This window comes from Macrobrachium nipponense, chromosome 41 (assembly GCF_015104395.2).
Source record: "Macrobrachium nipponense isolate FS-2020 chromosome 41, ASM1510439v2, whole genome shotgun sequence".
Taxonomy (NCBI): Eukaryota; Metazoa; Arthropoda; class Malacostraca; order Decapoda; family Palaemonidae; genus Macrobrachium; species Macrobrachium nipponense.
Window position 1 is genome coordinate 24,811,110 of NC_061102.1, and position 19,584 is coordinate 24,830,693.

General features: G+C 47.4%; 1 protein-coding gene across 1 annotated transcript in view; it reads left to right on the forward strand.

Annotated features, from left to right (window-relative positions):
- LOC135212614 (transcriptional adapter 1-like) overlaps positions 1–19,584 on the forward strand; it is a 73,327-nt gene that overhangs the window by 7,689 nt on the left and 46,054 nt on the right. Inside the window, exon 2 of the mRNA XM_064246191.1 lies at positions 13,445–13,630. Coding sequence (XP_064102261.1) covers positions 13,445–13,630 — 186 coding nt within the window. The remainder of the gene's footprint in view (positions 1–13,444; positions 13,631–19,584) is intronic.

Sequence of the window (19,584 nt, forward strand, 5' to 3'; positions counted from 1 at the left end):
TCAGCGGTTGGCGGGGTCGGCAGTGGTCACTCATGATACGGTAACCACTACAACAACCACAATCGACACAGCATATGAGATGTCACCGCACCTGGTGTACACACCACATGTCATGTCGGTAACACCCACGGCTGCAATCCAGAACCAATTCCTGCCGTGCCAATCAGGACGGTGCCACCGCCACTGGGTTCTTTGTATTGCCGACCCCGGACTGCCGCTGCCCAAAGAGTACCCCCCGGGCCCCTGGACCTGCCGCCAGTGCCGAGGATGACGGTAGCGGCCGACAGGACGCCTGTCTCTCCTGTGGTATCTGCCGTGCCTGCCGTACCTGTTGCTGTCCCAGCCGCTCTTCCCTTTCAGATCAGGTGCCTGCTGCTCATTCACTTTCAGATGTTCCTGCTGTTCCTGGACCTGTTCCTGTTGTTCCTGCTGTTGGTGATGCTGTCACAGTCTCATGGTCTTTCCGGACAGGTGCAGTCGGGCCCTGTTGCTTCGGCAACTGCCCCGGCTCCCTCCTGGATGGAAGACCTGACGCCTGTCCTGCGGAGCGCCTGGCGAAGAAGAAGAAGAAGAGGAAGAAGGTGTCGTCGTCGTCATTCGTCGTCTTCTTCGTCGTCCGCTGCTCTCCTTCCCCTTCGACTTTCTAAGGCCAAACAGCCGAAGAAGAAGAAGGTTGCCTCCTTCCCCCCTAAGAAGACTCCTTCGGGATCTTCCTTAAGGGCCCGGCTCGCTCAGGCGAGCTTGGGGAGCTCTTCTGCTGGTCCTCCTGTTCCTTCGGGAACGGGCTCGTCGCTTCTCTGCAAGAAAGTCGACGGAGGGGACCAGAGGGCACCAGCCTCGGCTGGTGCGTCCTCACCTGGTGCTAGCGGGTCTGCCGCTAAAACCAGGTCCGTCTCGGCCGCTTCTCGTTTCGCGAGAAGCACCGAGTTGGACGCTCTTTTACACCAAGAAGAACCGTCCAGCCCAAAGTTTTGACGCCCGAGCTCGCTCGCCGTCAAGACAGCGGCGCGGAGGGCAAGAAGACTGGCGAGAGTCGTGCCACAAAACTCTCGGCCAGGCCAGTGGACGCTCTCGCCAGCGATCAACTGGCTGCCTCGGGGCTAACGTGACGCCGAGAGGACGCTGGCCGGTTCTCGACGCGCTACAGAGCCTAGCAGGTCAACCCGTCCGCCGCTCCCGATGGGACCGGGCGGAGACGGTGACCAGCGGCAGCTCGCCTGACGCTAGAGATCGGTCTCGACGTTCTCAGCCGAGCCAATCGCCCCAGGCGAGCGGTAAGGCTAGGCCTGCTGCTCGACCGTCACCGCGGGTTGACGATCAGCAGCAGCCCTCCACGCACGCTGGTCCTGCCAGCGAGCGAGAGGGGAGCGTCAGGTCTGCCTCTCCCATAACGGGTTTGAGGCGAGGAAGGGGTCCCCGCGGCCGTCGGTTACAGCCACGGCTGGTACCAGCGGCTCGACGCGCCGAGAGGACGCTCGCCGGTCTCACCGTGACAGCGAGCCTAGCAGGTCACCTGACGCCGCTGCCCATCGGGACCGGCGGAGACGGTACCAGCAACAGCTCGCCTGACGCTAGAGATCAGCGTCGACGTTCTCAAGCCAAGCCTCTCGCCTCAGGCGAGCGGCAAGGCTAGGCAATGCTGCTCGATCGCCACCGCGGGTTGACGATCAGCAGCAGCCCTCCAAGCACGACTGGTCCTGCCAGCGAGCTAGGGGGGAGCGTCAGGTCTGCCTCTCCTGTACCTTCAACCTCCTAGGGCTACGCCGGGAGGGAGCGAGGTACCTATGAGTGATCGCGAGAGGTGCGCCGCTCGCGACCCCGCTATGACGCCGTATGGACCAGGCACGGTTCTAGACCGACCAGGACATACGCGCAATTAGCTGGAGGCGACCGTCAGGGTCTGCCGCTCTTCCTCCTTCTGAAGGAGAAGTATCTAGGGATCTATTCTTGTTGGAGGGACTGGACGGTACTACTCCGCAAGACGTGGTTACTCCCGAGATACAGAGGAATTTGCAGAAGTCATTAAGCTGATTCGTCAGCATAATGACCCTGCGGAAGGATTGCCGCTCCCACCAGCAGAGCCCACGTCTCTGCTCGAGTCGTTTTGGGGCCCGAGAGGGAACCCAAACCGACGGTGGGTCTGCCGCGATCGGAGCTTGCCGATTCTGTCTCGAACCAGTGTCTCTCGTCTCCGGACAAGAAGGCTCTCTCAGTTCTGGCCGGTCGATCAGCTACTTCCACCTCCTCTACTGCGACAGCGGCGTTTTCTACGTGTCTTCGGACACCGTATTTAAATACTCCTTCGGTCCTGCCTGAGAGGTTTCGACCTCGACGAGGACTGGAATGAGTCGGAGGACGGTTCGGCTCTCTCCTGTCAGGTGTCGATCAGCCCCACCCAGACGACGTTCACAGTGGCGGCAGACCCTTACCTACAGTGAGAGTTCGTAACCCTCCGCTGGGAAAAACGTTTTCTTCCTGACGATACCGTTTTCCGTTCCCCAGACTCTGAGAGGCCTATCGCCGCAAGGCGATGGCTGCTCCTACTCTTCTCCAACTGCTAGTTCCACTGGGAAGGCGAGCGAGTATCCAATTCCTTCCCCATTCCCTCTCTCCTTACGGCTACGAGGGAAAGGGGAAGGATCCTACAGAGATTTCTTTGTAGGATCCCACTTCGGGACTGCGCTACCGGGGGGACCACCTTCGGGTCCTACCTGACGTAACCGCCCCGGTCGTTGAGGAGGAATCCTGCTCCATTCTCGATTTCTACGGGAATCGAGAGGACCACCAGCCGATATCGTTTGACGAATTCGGTGGGGGGGTTTTCGCAGACTGCTTAGAATTCTACGGAATTCTAGCGCATTCAGGGTGTTCGAGTTTTTTACGATCTTCAAACACTTACGCGAGACCACGGTCCAAAGTGAGCGAGACGAGAATCCCCGATTGTTACACGATAATCGGGAACCTCGCCTATGCTCGAATTCCTGGAATTTCTAGCATTGTGAAGAAGACTGCTGCTGAAGAAACCATCTCACAGTAGGCGACCAACCTGGAATAGAGGAGATCGGACGGGAATATCCAGTTTGGCTTGAACTATCGTCTTAGTATTCTGTTCACCATTGAAGCTTTCCTTCGAGGAAGACTTCTCCTTCACTCTCTTTAATAGAGAACGAAGGTGGTCGATCTCCAATCCTTATTTTGTTTTCTTGAAGGAAAGAATTTAGGATGGAGATCGTTGTTCAGAATCCTACAAATATACTACGTATATTAACCTCGCGACATGATTCTGCTAAGCAGTTGAATTGTCCGAGGGGTAGGCGCATATCCTAGTTATTCTACGAATTGCGACTTAGACGAGAAGTATTCTAATTGAACTGCAACTCGGGGTTGCCTGCAACCTCCCAGGAGTTTTCAGTTTCAATTTTATATACTTATGGTTTTGTCACGACAACACCATTTCAACTTTTATATTTACCGAAATTCGTTTCGCCTAAATATATTGCCCGAGCATATCTTTTATGCTCGTAGTTCTAGCCGAATTCGCATTCCTTCGTGGAATAATGGATTACCTGGCAACTCAGGATGACGAGTCAGCAGGCTCAACCACTGCGTATTGAACTGCCTCATAGCAGCTCAGTATCAGCTGGGCCTCCGAGGATTCACGGTCATGTATGTCTCTCTCTCCCTGCTTGATTGACTACCGAACCGATTCTCTGCCTAACAATCATGGACTTAGGTCTCTGATTAACGGGGATTCTCGCAATAATGAAGGACCATCTACTGCGGTGACGCTAGATTCCATCGCCTTCGACATTGCGAGAATTTTCAACAGAGATATCTCTTGGACTCTTTCATCTTTCTGTTTACCGCACGGTAACAGAAGTCTGTACAAGTCTCCCGCTGCATCGCACTGCGATAATGCGAATGATTTTGCAGACATCTGAGTTTGTCTTCAAAATATCTCGTATTCGTAGGTGTACAATTGTTCATTGTTCAACCCGAATTACAAGATGTGTCAGAAGACATCGCCTACTCTCCGACCTGACAGCTCTACTCCAAATGTTCAGCCCATGAGAAGCAGTTCTTCAGGCGGCTTTCACCTGTGTTTTCATTACCGAAGAACGCCCCGCTTTTCATTGCAACTACGACTTCTCACCGGACAGCAATGAAATAGCGGTTAGCGTTTTCAGTCAATTGTAAGCACAGGTTATGAATCTGTGAGATCCTTCTCTCGATTCATATGTGAAGACGTAGGTTGCATTCAATATCTACCTTCGTCTTCAATGATACATAGTGTTGTTTCTCCTTAGCTGAGATTCAACAAACATGAGATGTTTTACCTTCAGGGACCTCGGTCTCTAGAAGGTAATTGACTTTCGCCTGTTGGGTACATGCCTTAAGAGAATCATCACCTCGCTGTCCGGCATTGGTGACAAACAAATACATCATTTGTTTGGTCTCTCGGCATAACCCTTTAAAAGGCGAAGGTCACGTGACTTACTCGGATGCTTTGACAACTTGCCTCCTACCGAACGCAGTCAGTCGGCAGCTGTCAGAGCGCCCGAGTCAGTTACGAATTACGCTGTTGACTTAGTTCGGTTGTTACACAGCAACCATTACTTCGTTTTAATAGCTTGTCACAGTACCCATACCATTGACACCCACCATGGAGTGTCGGTGTCCTATCCACTACCGAGAACTTCGCTGCATGGGGATAGGAGGATGCGAGAGACTTCGTTGCTAACGGACAGACCAGTATGGGTACTGGACATCACCGAAGTAGAGAAGAGGGATAGGTCATGCGACTATTTCCTTCTTTTCCTCTGAGGAACTGCATGACTTCTCCTGCGAAGTCAGGCACCCATGGGGATGGGGATCCGTGACGCTCGATTTCGTACCGAATTTCGTAGCGAAGACTCAAACCCTTCGGTCCCTGACGATTGGTTCGAGTCGTTCACAATCCCCTCCCTAATGGACTTCACCGCCTTCGATGCGAAGGAGATGCTGCCTTGTCCACAAGAACTTCTCCTTGGCGCAGGTACTGAAGGCAGGGGTCTGGTCCAACCAGACCACATGCCCTTCCTTCTACCTTCGGGATATTGCCCACAGGTCCTTGGATCCTTTTTCCTTGGGACCGTGTGGTGGCTGCTCAACACGTTGTGTAGCGAACCCAGACCCTCGCAGGCTGAACAGCATCGAGTCCTGGTGTGACCGTAAGAATGGATGGTGAATGAGAGTGTGACTGGCTCCTCTTCCCACCCTCTTTTTTCTTCCCCTCTACCTGTGGTTAGAGGGACACGGTCGTCACCCTGCTGGATAAGGACAAGATGCAGGTGAGCTACTCAACAGAGCCCCATCCTATCCCTTTCACTAGGGATAGGAGCGTATATACCACATTCCTCCAACAAGGGGGAGGAAGTGGATGCCAGCTTGAGACAACCCATACCTTATGTTGCCTCTTGCAAACAGGAACAAGTTCTTGATTGCTGGTACGAAGAGATACTCTTGCCTCTCTCTTAGTACTCGGCCCAGAGGTCTGACCATTGATCCTGCGGTGCACACCCCGATCAATCGGACAGAGGCTTGGATCCCTCCCTCGCTCTTACGACCAGGGAGGCATTCCAGGGATGGACGAACACCAGTCTGTTCATCAAAAGACTCAGATTCCTCCCACCAAGAAGTGAGTCTTCCTATTGTTAAAGGACCGAGGGTTTGTATTACGTATCGGAACAAATGACAATTTGTCGAAAATTGCATTTTTCCTAACTATACAAACCTGAGGTCCTTTAACATAAAGTCCCTCCTCATGCCACCCCTCACTCTGCGTATTTTGCATGGGCCAAAAGCAAAAGTGATTTGTTTACCTCCCAGTCGCGCGGCGCGCGACGATCGGACAAGCAGTTAACTACCGTTCTCCCCTTGTTCGAAGCTTACGACCGTTCCAGCTGCCGCTAGCTACTTCCTATTGTTAAAGGACCTCAGGTTTGTATAGTTAGGAAAAATGCAATTTTCGACAAATTGTCATTTTTCCTAACTATACAAACCTGAGGTCCTTTACATATAGTCCCACCTCATGCCACCCCTAACTCTGCGTTTTTCCTGGGCCTAAAGCAAAAGTGATTCTTCACCTCCCAGTCGCGCGGCGCGCACTGTCAGACAAGCAGTTAACTACCAAACTCCCTTGTTCGAAGCTTATGACCGTTCCAGCTGCCGCTAGTTACCTTCCTATTGTAAAAGGACCTCAGGTTTGTATAGTTAGGAAAAATGCAATTTCATACAATCAACTTACCTGTCAGATATATACTTAGCTAAGACTCCGTCGTCCCCGACAGAAATTCAAATTTTGCGCCACTCGCTACAGGTAGGTCAGGTGATCTACCGGCCTGGCCTGGGCGGCAGGACTAGGAACCATTCCCGTTTCTATCATATTTTCTCTGTCGCCGGTGGTATCAACATTGTTGTTACTACCTCCTGACCTGAAATCTTATTTCAAAGCATTAGATCATCGTTTCATCGGACTTTTTGGTGACGTACCTTGATCGTGTTTTTGGCATTCGCTACTGTGGACTGAATTTGGAATTGCTTTGGATTTTCTCAGTATGTCTTGATTCAAGTGTTAGTGTGAGAATGTGTGTGAATGTAGGCTGCAAGGTGAGGATACCGAAGGCTTCGGTTGATCCTCACACTGTATGTCGTAAATGTAGGGGGTTTGAATGTTCTTCAACTAATACCTGTCATGAATGTGAGGGGTTAAATGCTGAAGAATGGAAGACTCTAACTTCTTACTTGAGAAGTTAGAAGGGTTAGAGTGAGACGTGCATCAAAGGGTGTGTGGTCAAGGCCTATGAGCCTTTTATTGAGTCTATCTCTCCTAATCCTTAATGTTTTTGATTCTCCCTCTGTATCAGGATTTTCACAGGCTTTGCATTCAGAATCGGCCTCTGAAATCGCCGACCTGAAGGCTACTATCCACAAGATGAGGTCCAAAATGGCGGCCCTAAAAGGTAAGGATAGTGACAGTGACTTGTACAGTGAAGTGAGTGCTCCCAGTGTTGTGGAGCTAAAACATACAAAACGTTGCCAATGTTAACAAGAAGAATCAACATTATCATAAAAAGAAACAAGTAAACAGTATCTCTGCTCAGAAGCAGAAACAAGCAAATAGGGCTTCGGGGGCGTTTGATCATCTCTGCGACGCTCCCAGGCCTAGACCTCTTCCAAGCTCCCATGCCCAGAGGAGAAGGAAAGTCGAAAGCCTTAAGGAGGTCGTGGAGGATCCCCAACGGTCAGATGTCCCTTCAGCAGGTTCTGTTTCGCATCAGACTGCTCAGGACCGCTTTAGAAAAAGCGTCCTGCGAGAAGTGCTTCTCTTCTTCTCCCCCTCTCCTTCACCTAAACGAGGGTGGAAGGATTCGGAATCTTTCCAGGCCCCTGAAAAAGGCATTGGAAAGAACCTTCTTTGAACTCGAGCCCAGAGCGCTTTACTGATGAAGCTCCCTCTTCGATCAAGAAGGCGAAGGTTGTATCGACGTCTCCCTATATGGAGGTAACGGATCGTTCTCCTTCGAGGTCTCCCTCTCCTTCCATTGAAGAGGATGCCGGGGAGACTTCTAAGAGGGGGGGCATTTCGGAATTGGATCATCTCCTCAAGGGACTCTTCCACGTTTTGGAAGCCTTCAATTTCTTAGATTGGTCCCTTGGGGTGATGTCCAAGAAGGCTCATGACGCTGAGGGTCTCGACCCGGAAGTACTACTTTGTATACTGTCGTGCACAGACAAGGCAGTACAAGATGGATCCTTACAAGTCTCCTCTTTATTTGGAGCGGGACTGATTAAGAAGAGGACGGTTTTCAGCACTTTCTTGACCAAGGCGGTCTCACACTCTCAGAGAGCAGCTCTTGTGTTCTCTCCTGTATCTGACTTTTTGTTTCCTTCTCAGTTGGTGAAGGATATTTCTCGATCACTAACTGAGAAGGCGACTCAAGACCTTCTTCAATCATCTAGGAAGAAGAGGCCTGCAGCAATAGTTGAGAAGAAAGGGCTGAGTACTTCTCTTCAGCCCTTTCGAGGAGGCCCTCCTCCAGAGTGCCCTCAAAAAGGAAGGCTCCTGAGAGGAGAGGTGATCTGCTTTCCGTCCCATTAAGAAGGGAAAGTGATGCTTCTCACCTCCAAACACCAGTAGGTGCAGGCTCCTGGATTTTGTGGAGTCCTGGGCAAGTATCAACACGGACGCCTCATCAATGCCTGTGATAAGGAAGGGATACCTTATCCCCTTCCTGGACAGTCCTCCCCTGACTTCAACTCCGCGGGAACTGTCAGCCAGATACAGGGACCCTGTACTGAGGGATACTCTTCGACTGATGGTGGATCAGATGGGACAAGAGAGCTATAGAACTAGTGCTGGATCAAAACTCCCCTGGGGTTTTTACAATCGCCTTTTCTGGTTGCAAGGCCTCGGGGGGCTGGAGGCCAGTACTAGACGTCAGCGCTCTGAACAAATTTGTTCAGAAGGAGAAGTTCTCTATGGAGACTTCGGCCTCAGTCCTTGCGGCTATGCGCCAAGGAGATTGGATGGTGTCTCTGGATCTCCAGGACGCCTATTTTCACGTCCCGATTCACCCTTCATCGAAGAAGTACCTCCGTTTCATGACGGGGGGAAGGATCTTCAGTTCAGGGCCTTGTGTTTCGGCCTGTTCACAGCCCCTCAGGTCTTCACAAGCCTGATGAAGAATGTGGCGAGGTTTCTTCACCTCAAAGGTGTAAATATCTCTCTGTATCTGGATGTCTGGCTCATCAGGGCCAGATCAGAGAGACAGTGTTTGGAGGATCTTACGTTGACCCTAAACCTGATCAGATCGTTGGGATTACTCGTAAACCTCGAGAAGTCGCAGCTTGACCCCACCACCACAACGTAGTCTATCTGGGGATTCAGATGGATTCTCGGGGTTTTCGAGTATTTCCTTCGCAAGAGAGACTCGCAAAAGGCTTGGAGAAAGTCTCTCTCTTCTTAGGGAAAGAACGGACGTCGGCGAGGGAATGGTTGAGCCTTCTAGGGACCCTTTCCTCGCTCAAACAGTTCTTTCCTCTAGGAAGACTTCATTTACGTCCACTTCAATTCTTCCTCAAGAGGTCTTGGAGTTGGAAGACCGGACATCTTTCAGACGCCTTTCCCATTCCAGTGGAGATGAGACCTCACTTAGAATGGTGGTTGCCCCCATTGAAGGAGAACAAGGGAATCTCCCTGAAGATTCAGAACCCAAGCCTAGTGTTATACTCCGATGCGTCGGAGAAGGGTTGGGGAGCAACATTAGGCTCGAAGGAGGTGTCAGGCACTTGGGAAGCAGCCACAGGTGTCCTGGCACATAACTGCAAAGAACTCTTTGCCGTACACCTAGCTCTGAAGAGTCTAAAACCTTTTGTGTCGAACAAAGTAGTTCAAGTAAATGTGGACAACACCACAGCACTTACCTACGTTCAGAAACAAGGAGGGACTCACTCCTTGTGCCTTTACGAACTTGCAAGAGACCTTCTGCTTTGGACGTCCCAGAGGAACATCTCCCTGCTTACGAGATTCATTCAGGGAGAAAGGAACGTAAGGGCGGACAGACTCAGCAGGAGGAACCAGGTCCTTCACACAGAGTGGACCCTCCACTCAGAAGTGTGTCAAGGTCTCTGGTCTCTTTGGGGGACCCCTCATGTGGATCTCTTCGCCACGTTCCTCTCCAAAAGGCTGGAAGTCTTTTGCTCGGTGGTAGAAGACCCCAGAGCTCTGATAGTCGACGCCTTCCTACTAGACTGGTCTCATGTAGACGTCTACGCTTTTCCTCCTTTCAAGATCCTGGGACTAGTTCTGAAGAAATTTGTGGCCTCAGAAGGAACACGGATGACCCTCATAGCCCCCTTTTGGCCAGCACAAGACTGGTTCACAGAGGTGGTGGAGTGGACAGTAGATTTTCCCAGATCCCTCCCAAGAAGGACGGATCATCTCAAACAACCACACTTCTAGAGGTATCATCAAAACCCCCCCGCTCTCGCTCTGACTGCCTTTCGACTATCAAAAGACTCGTCAGAGCGAGAGGGTTTTTCTCGTAAAGTTGCATCGCAATCGCGAGATCCCGCAGAGCCTCCACTAGACGAGTATATCAGTCCAAGTGGGAGGTTTTTAGAAGGTGGTGCAAATCTAAGAAGTTGTCCTCCTCCACTACCTCTGTAACGGAGATAGCTGATTTCCTGCTGTTCCTAAGGGAAGAATCTCATCTATCTGTATCCACAATAAAGGGATACAGAAGCATGCTTTTGGCAGTCTTCAGGAATAGAGGATTAGATCTGGTAGATAATAAGGATCTACACGATCTCATAAGATCCTTTGAGACTACGAAGTCTAAGGAACCGGTTCCTCCTAACTGGAACCTAGATGTAGGGCTCAAATTCCTGTCTTCCGAAAGGTTCAAACCTCCTCATCTGGCGTCTTTTCGAGATATAACTAGAAAATGCTTATTCCTATTATCTTTAGCTACAGCAAAAAGAGTTAGTGAACTGCATGCTCTGGAGGATAGAGTAGGATTCAAGGGGGACTCAGCCTTATTTTGCCTCGTTAAAAGCTTTGTTTTTAGCTAAAAATGAGAATCCACGAATCCCTGGCCTAGACCTTCGAGGTTAAAGGCTTATCAAGTCTCGTAGGTAGAGAAGCAGAGAGATCTCTCTGTCCTGTAAGAGCTCTAAAGTTCTACCTTCAGAGAAAACACCAGATGGTGGGCTCTAGACAAGGTCTTTGGTGCGCGGTAAAAGACCCCACAAGACTGATGTCTAAGAATGCTCTAGCATTCTTTGTGAGAAACGTCATTACAGAGGCGCATAAGTTCTGTCCTGACGAAGAGTTTCGACTTTTAAGAGTGAAAGCTCATGAAGTGAGAGCAGTAGCGACGTCTCTCTCGTTTCAAAAGAATATGTCTCTAAAAAACATCTAGGATACAATTTTATGAGATGCAACTCAGTATTTGCATCTCATTACTTGAGAGATGTTCGTGTGACCTACGAGAAATGTTTTTCTCTGGGTCCTTTCGTGTCTGCGGATACGATCCTGGGTATAGAAGCCAACACCGATCCTTAAGTGTGTACATACCTTCTTTTTAGATATGTTCTAGACTTTCTTCTAACAAAAAGGGCTAGGTGTCGCACTGGCGGCCAGTCACTGTTGTTCAGTAAGGAACTCTTGTGATATCTTATTAGATGAGTATTAATTTTTTTGGGAAAATTTATGTATGTGTGCGTATTGTGTTTTTGAGTTATGGTTGTTGTGAAGAGTTTGGGGATAACTCGGAACAATCTTTATTACTAACATGTGGTTAGGATTAGGTGGTTGGGATTGGTTGTATGCTCCTTCATAAGGTGTATTGTCATATAAGTGGATCAGCACCTATTGACAAAGTCCTTTCAGGCTCTGCCGAGTAAGCGGATAAGACCCCATCGGCGACCCACAAGAACTCTTGCCATAGATCATATATCTCGCTAAAGTTTCTTGAGGTGATGCAGACTACTGGGCAGACCCACAAAGTCTACCACCTATCAGGTAGGAACCAAGGTTTATTTATACCTACAACATATGTTGTTTACCTGTCTATTCCATAAGTAGCTGTCTCTTACCCTCCACCAAAGGGTGCCAATCAGCTAAGTATATATCTGACAGGTAAGTTGATTGTATGAAAATGATATTGTTATGATACAATAAAGTTTCATACATACTTACCTGGCAGATATATATGATTTATGGCCCACCCAGCCTCCCCGCAGGAGACAGGTGGAAGAGAGAAAATATGATAGAAAACGGGAATGGTTCCTAGTCCTGCCGCCCAGGCAGGCCGGTAGATCACCTGACCTACCTGTAGCGAGTGGCGCGAAATTTGAATTTCTGTCGGGGACGACGGAGTCTTAGCTAAGTATATATCTGCCAGGTAAGTATGTATGAAACTTTATTGTATCATAACACTATCATTTTTTTGACAAATTGCCATATTGTATTCTTGTTTGACCAATTGAATATCGAGTGAATAAAGCCTGGCCAGCGCGATGACAATGGATGGTCCGCGGTTGTTTACCCTAGCTAGGTAGGTCAAGGTTATCTGTTTACTTTCACTTTAAATTTGTTTTTAAGTATACTACCCTATACAGCCCTCCATGGGGATGATTCTCTCTCTGGCCGGCCCTTGTACATTTTCACAATAGGCTAAGGCTTTTCTTATATTTTATACCTAGGCTAATTGCCTTTTAGTATTTTCGCATCAGTATCGTAGCACCTGCAGAATAGGAGAGTCTCTAGGTAGTTCTTTTTTAAATTGGCTTTCTCATTGTACCTATGATCTTCACTACAGGTGGTTTAGGTTACATTCTCTCTGAAAGGCCAACACAAAAATGCCTACAGTACCCCTGACCCCCTATACTGTGCATTCGCTCCTCTAACTTTCTTATGGCTTAGCTTTGGTTTGCCTATTGAGTAGGTTAATAGCCTAGGGTTAGCTATTATTAGGCTATTGTTGATCCAGTTGGTACACAGTTGGTACACTTTCAGCTGCAACCTGGATATACTACTAGTTACTGATATGACTATTATTTTTAGGCTTAGGTAAAGCTAAGGTTGTTCCGTTGAAGCACATCCCGTGTCACATCTCCGAGTTTAGGTAAGCCAATTGGCACATTATATTTTTTGTCAAACATTATCAAGTTCTTCAGACAGCAAACGTGTTGGTTGTTTTTAACAAGCTAGTATAACATATTAATATTTTTTTATTTATCCTGTTACTCGTAGCAACTTCTTGTGTCCTTTAACTTGTAAATACAATATAGTATATAATTCCCCCATCATTTTGAAAATTCAGAGGTACATATAGGTAATACTACATGTTACTTGTTCTGCTGTGCACATTGCCTCATTGAAGTGGGTTCCAAGAGGGACAAACCCCCCCATCCCAGCCAAGTCAAAGTACAGTCCCCTAGGATAGGTTAGGTTAAGGGAAGCTAAGTTACTGAGCATTCGCATTGAAATATCTTTTATAGTATGCTTTAAAGCAGGCTGCTAAGCATGGAAATAATGTGAGTAACTACTTTCCTTTTTATTATGTGGATTGGCTTATGATAAAGAATTTGGCTGCTTATTATTTAGTCTCACTTGAAAAAAATAAGATTGGGTAAGAAAACTCACTGTTTTTATGGTAGATATTGATTTTAACACATATGGAGTGGTATGAAGACAGGGATAAAGTATGTATTAAAAATACTATTTGTTTGTGCCGACTTGATAAATTTTTTATTGCTTCCTTTCTAAAAGTGTCCAATTCTTATATTAATACCTAACTGTTAGTTGCTGACTTCCAGAAAAGCTTTTCAGATTATTAACTCAATTATGGCAATACAAAGTACTTTTATGAGTTAAGTTATATTTTTATTTTTATAGGTAACAAAGGAGGAATTTGATAAGAGTGCTCGAGAACTGCTGGCATTAGATTCTGTGCATTTTCATAATGAATTTTTGCTGGCTATCTTAAGTAAATGTCAACTCTTCACATTGTCAACATCATCTTTGTCCTCATCATCGTCAGCAACGTCTCGAATTGAATCTCATCACCGGCATGATGAACAGGTTAGTTTTTACTTTTAATTATCACCTAAATGCATAGTTACTTTTGAAACATTAAAATCATGCAAATCTTTTTATAAAGTGCTTTGTATTGATATTCGTTAATTTTTATGAATTACAAAAATACTTCCTTTCTATGTTGCCTTCAGTTTGGCAACACGTCTGTATGTTGTTAAGGGCTGTTTAGAAGGATACAGCCTTCTCCATTACAATTCCTTTGTATTTATCCATTTTGTTTTTATCAGGATTTGATTGCCTAATCAAGATTTTTTTGTGAGTTTTGGAGGAGGGTATTATTAGGTTTTTATGATGGTGTTGTTACCAGGGCCTCTCAAAATTTGCAGTTGCCTTATAGTAAGGACTGTGATTTTTTTTTATTTGTTCATCAGTGTCTTTTATCCACAAATTTTGTATTTTTTAGGATAACTTGTGTTCAAATTTGGTTCTGCATATTTTTCTCTGGAATTGTGTTCAAGTCAATTTGTTTTCTAACATCAAACCATACACATTTGACCTTGGGTTAATGCCACATGGTAAAGTTCAAGGTAGAAAGTAATTTTTCCTGATAGCTTTGTTTTCACTCTTGGTATTGTGCTCAAGTTTTCTCATGTCCCAACATTAGGGTAGACTCCATAATTACACAGATTAAAAAAAAAAAAACTTATTGCAGTGTCTTACCGAACAATTATACAGCTGTAGGTTCCCTTACAAATGGCAGACAATAGATTCAAAACTTCCGTGGTGGCGCCGCCATCGCTGATGTAGGTGACGTCATCTCCCTCCACTCGAGGGAGCTACAGGTACAACTGCCTAGGTAACATCAATTCGTTCTCTGCTGGCTTCTGGTGAACATCGGTGGTCAGTGCAGACTTTTTTCTTCATTTGTTGGGAAGTATTATCTCTCCATATCCGTGAAGTATTAAACTCCGTGTTTGTAGGATTGAAGCGGAATTTCTTTTCTGCAATTTTGTGGTCTTACCATCATGTCGGACTCTAGTCCTTCAGTAGTTAGGTTTTGCGCCGGAGGGTGCAAAACTAGGTTAGTTAAATTAATTTATGATTCGCACACTAAGTGCATTAAATTTAGAGAATCTACTTGTGATGAATGTAAGGATTGGAGTGAACAGCAGTGGAAAGTTTTTGTTTCTCACTTGGGGAAGATAATTAAGGATAGAAAGAGGATGGCGGCTCTCAGAGCTGAAAGTAAGACTAGTTTAGCTTTTTCTGCTTCTTCTATCGAAGCACCTGCGCCTATTCCTATTCCTTCTCCTTCTCTTCTTATTATATCTTCGATCTTGAGTCCTCCTACTCCTGCTCCTGTAACTCCCTTGCCAACTTCCCGTGGAGTTTCTCCTGACACCATTGCCAGCCTCGAGTCTAAATTTGGAAAGAAATTTGATGTATTCGCTAATACGGTTATGTAGTTAGGTTTATCTGTAGTCTTTCATAGAAAAGACTTCTAGTGAAGTGAAAAGTGTCAGTGCAGTGCAATCTGAGGGGTTGGCTGTTTGTTCCGATAGTTCTCCTAGACGAAGGTCCCTGTCCCGCTCCCCCACCTCGGGGAGAAGACATACCGAAGGTCCAAGGGAGACTGTCGGGGTTTGCTCACAGACAGTCGCTTCCTCCGTCGATCCTGTGGTGCGACAGCAGGATTCGACTAAATACCATTGAAAAGGTGTGTCGTTCGGTAACCAGTTATCGACAGAGTCGAGTGATTCGTCGCCGGTTACACGTCATAAGTGGCGTGATTCTTCAGCCTCACGTCCGTTGAAGAGACGTTCGACTGAAGAGGTGTTCTCTCCTCCCCCTGTGAAGAGGAACAGAGAAGTAGATATCTCTCGCCCGTCGTGTAGCGTAGCTACATGGACTTTGCCTCGTATTCTTACGACAGCGACTGCCACCTTCGACTCGATTGTGGAGCGACCGATTCTGAGTTCGTCGAGATCTTCGACTCATCAAGCTGTCGAAAGTTTACCTTCAACTTTGCATGCGACAGATAATTCGACTGGCGCTAGACCTCCGGTGTCGATCGTGTCGAAGTCCACGACCCCGGTTGCTACGATTTCAACTCAAGAAGACGAGAATCTAGTTCCTTTACGTCGGCAGTTGCAAGAGCTGATGAACTGGATGAAAGAAAGCAAACAATGTACGAAGAACAATGAGTCGAATCAAGAACCATCTCTATCGCCTATCTCTTCGGATGACGAGGAGGACTTAGAAGCGGACTCTATCCCTCTCTTGTGCTATTCGAAACTTTTACGCTACCTTCTGGACATGTACCCAGATTACTTCGTAGCAGCCGCTCCCAGGTCGCCTGCTTCCATCTTCCTGATGAGAAGGAAGAATTTCGATCCTTCTCCCAAAGCTCGTACTTTCCAAGGCTGCTAAACATTCGCTTCGTGATATAGAAGACTGGTTGAAGCTCAAGAGATAGCTCGGGAAAGCAACTTTCGCCTATCCTCCGTCGAAACTTGTTAAGAAGAGGTATAGGTTCTATGTAACCGGAGAAGCCCCCTCTATGGAAGTGTCTGCCTCTGGCCTGGTGGATGCAAATAGGAGGTCTGCGTTTGCAGCAGCTAAGATATTCTTTACATCGCCCGAGTTGGACCATTTGGTAAAGAATATTTTCAAGATTTTAGAGATTATGAGCTTCTTGGACTGGACAATCAGAGCCCTCTCTACGAAAATAGAGGATTGCCCTACTCTCCAGGAGGACCTGGCATCAGACTGGCTTGGGGTTTTGTCATGTGCCGACAAATCAGTTCGGGATGGTTGCAATGAGCTGGGCTCTCTCTTTGCATTCGGGACTCCTTTTGTTTTGAGAGGAGTCGCTTCGCCTCAGAAGTCCGCCCTTTTGTTTTCTCCTCTCGACAAGGATCATCTGTATCCCGAAGAAACACTGGCCAAGATACTTTCCGCACTGGAAAAGAAATCTACTAATGACTTGCTTGCTCAGTCTTCTAAGCGGGTTAAACCCTCGACTGTGACGACTACCACCTCGGGATCACCCTTGCAGAAGAAACCCTTTCGAGGGGGTAGGTCTAGACCGTTCGTCAGGCCTCGATCGAATTTACGACACCTAACCAAGTCCTCGATCAAACCCGACACGAAATCATCCAAGTGATCCTTCAATCCTTCATGCTCCGGTAGGGGGCAGATTGAGTCTCTTTTGGGAGGAATGGAGTCGCAGAGGGCAGAGCACTGGGTGACCCAAGTTCTCCGGTTCGGTTACTCCATTCCTTTCAAAGACACTCCGCCTCTATCCAATGTTCCCATTACATTACCCGCCTACTCTCTAGGCTCGGAGAAGTTTGTAGCCTTAACCTGAGAAATAGAGACTCTCGTGCAGAAGGCTGTCATAGAGGAGATAAGCAACAGACCATCCCCGGGGTATTACAACCGTCTATTCGCAGTCCCCAAGTCATCGGGGAGCTGGAGGCCCGTACTGGATGTAACCACACTGAATTTGTTCATTCAGAAGACCAAATTCAATATGGAAACGACTTGTTCAGTGTTGGAATCCCTTCGTCAAAGGGACTGGATGGTATCCTTGGATATGCAGGACGCATACTTCCATATCCTAATTCACCAGGACTCTAGGAAATACCTTCGGTTTGTGTTCATGGGCAAGACCTACCAGTTTCAAGCACTTTGCTTCGGCCTCTCGACAGCACTGCAAGTATTTATGCGAGCGTTGACTCCTCTGGGAAAGTGGTTACACCTCCTGGGCATCAGTGTGTCACTCTACCTAGACGACTGGCTTCTCCGCTCCTCTTCATCTCAAGAGGACTCTTTCATTAACTCACTCGTTAGGTCCTCTTATAAACGAGGAGAAATCTCGGCTAATTCCGACTCAGAACATTCTCTATTTGGGGATGACTATGAACTCTCGAGTTTTTCGGCCTTTTCTTTCACCAAAAAGAGTCCAGTCGTGTCTGGAAGTAGTACAGGACTTCCTGGACCGCAAGTCCTGTTCCGCCAACCATTGGACCAGTCTGTTAGGAACACTAGCTTCGGTGGAACAGTTTGTCAAACTCGGAAGGCTGCACATGAGGCCCTTACAATTCTTCCTGAAGGCTTCATGGTGCAGAAAGACTCAACCGGACTCGACAGTATTCTCAATTTCAGACGAAATCAAGGAGGACTTAGCGTGGTGGCTTTCAAAACCAAGACTGGTAGAGGGTCTTTCACTTCGTCCGCTCCACCCAACCCTTCAGTTCTTTTCAGACGCCTCTGACGAGGTTGGGGAGCCCTGTTGGGGAAGAACGAAACATCAGGGGAATGGTCGGAAACGCAACCCTCTCTTCATATCAACGTGAGGGAGCTATTAGCAGTGTTCCTGGGACTTCAGGCATTCTCTCATCTCATGACGGGACAGGTGGTAGCAGTTCACGGAGACAACTCCACAGCACTTTCCTACATCAGGAAACAAGGGGGAACGCGCTCCTTCACCCTCTACAACCTTGCAAAAGATCTGCTTCTGTGGGCAGAAAAATTTCAAGTTACGCTGATCCCTCGATTTGTTCAAGGGAAAATGAACGTGTTGGCGGACTGACTAAGTCGCCGTCATCAAGTACTGCCGTTAGAATGGACTCTCGATGCGAAGGTCTGCCTAGACCTATGGAAACTTTGGGGAAAGCCGATGATAGACCTGTTTGCAACCTCGAGGAACAACCGCCTTCCGCTGTTTTGCTCTCCAGTCCTGGACCCTCTTGCATGGTCAGTCGATGCAATGTTACTAGACTGGTCGGGCCTGGAAGCGTACGCCTTTCCCCCGTTCGGCCTAATAAGACAGGTGCTGAACAAAGTGTCATTCCACAAAAATGTTTCTCTGACACTAGTCGCTCCATTCTGGCCAAGGAAAGAATGGTTCCCAGATCTCCTCGACTTGCTCGTAGACTTCACCCCAGACCTTCTTTTCCGGTTTTAAAGAGATGTCTACTCAGACAACTGCACTTCGAAAGATTCCACCAAGGATTATCCGCTCTGGCACTGACAGGATACAGACTGTCAGGAGTCTCGTCAAAGCGAAAGGTTTTTTGAGACGAGCTGCAGAAGCTATCGCGAACTGCAGAAGAGATTCTTCTAACAGACTATACTGGTCTAAATGGGGAATGTTTCGAAAATGGTGTAGACAGACTAAAGTCTCTTCTTCTGAAACATCTGTGAGCGAAATACGTAGCTGATTTCCTTCTTTTCTTAAGGGACGTTAGCGTTTAGCGCCTTCGACTATTAGGGGATACAGAGCGATGCTGGCTTCAGTTTTTAAACACAGAGGACTAGACCTATCCACGAATAGTGATTTTTCCGATCTAATTAAATCGTTCGAGACTTCCAAATCGTCAAAGGGCTCAATAGTATGGAATCTCTATATAGTTCTTAAACGGCTTTCGGGTCCTCCCTTTGAACCGTTACTTTCTTCGTCTATGAGGAATCTCACCAAGAAGACGTTATTTTTAGTTGCATTGGCATCAGCTAGACGAGTTAACAAGCTACATGCAATGGACAAAAAAGTGGGATTTTCTCAAGGCGACGCAGTTTGCTCCGTGGAGCTCAATTTTTTCGCGAAAAACGAAAACCCTTCTAATCCATGGCCACGTAACTTTTTTCTCAAGAACCTGACAGACTTGATAGGCCATGAAGAAGAAGAATGTCTCTTATGTCCCGTGCGGGCATTAAGATATTACCTCTGCAGAGCAGAGAAGATTAGAGGTCAGTCGAATCGTTTGTGGTGCTCTGTTAAAAATCCCTCTTGTCCCCTCTCAAAAAACGCTATTTCCTTTTTTTCTGAGAGAGTTAATTGTCGAAGCACATTCTCAAGCTAACGACGCAGTGTTTCCTTTACTGAAAGTGAAAGTGCATGAAGTTCGAGTGGTAGCGACTTCCCTCGCTTTTTTACACTTGTCGCTATCCGCTATCCTCCAAAGTACTTTTTGGAGGTCTAAATCTGTGTTTGC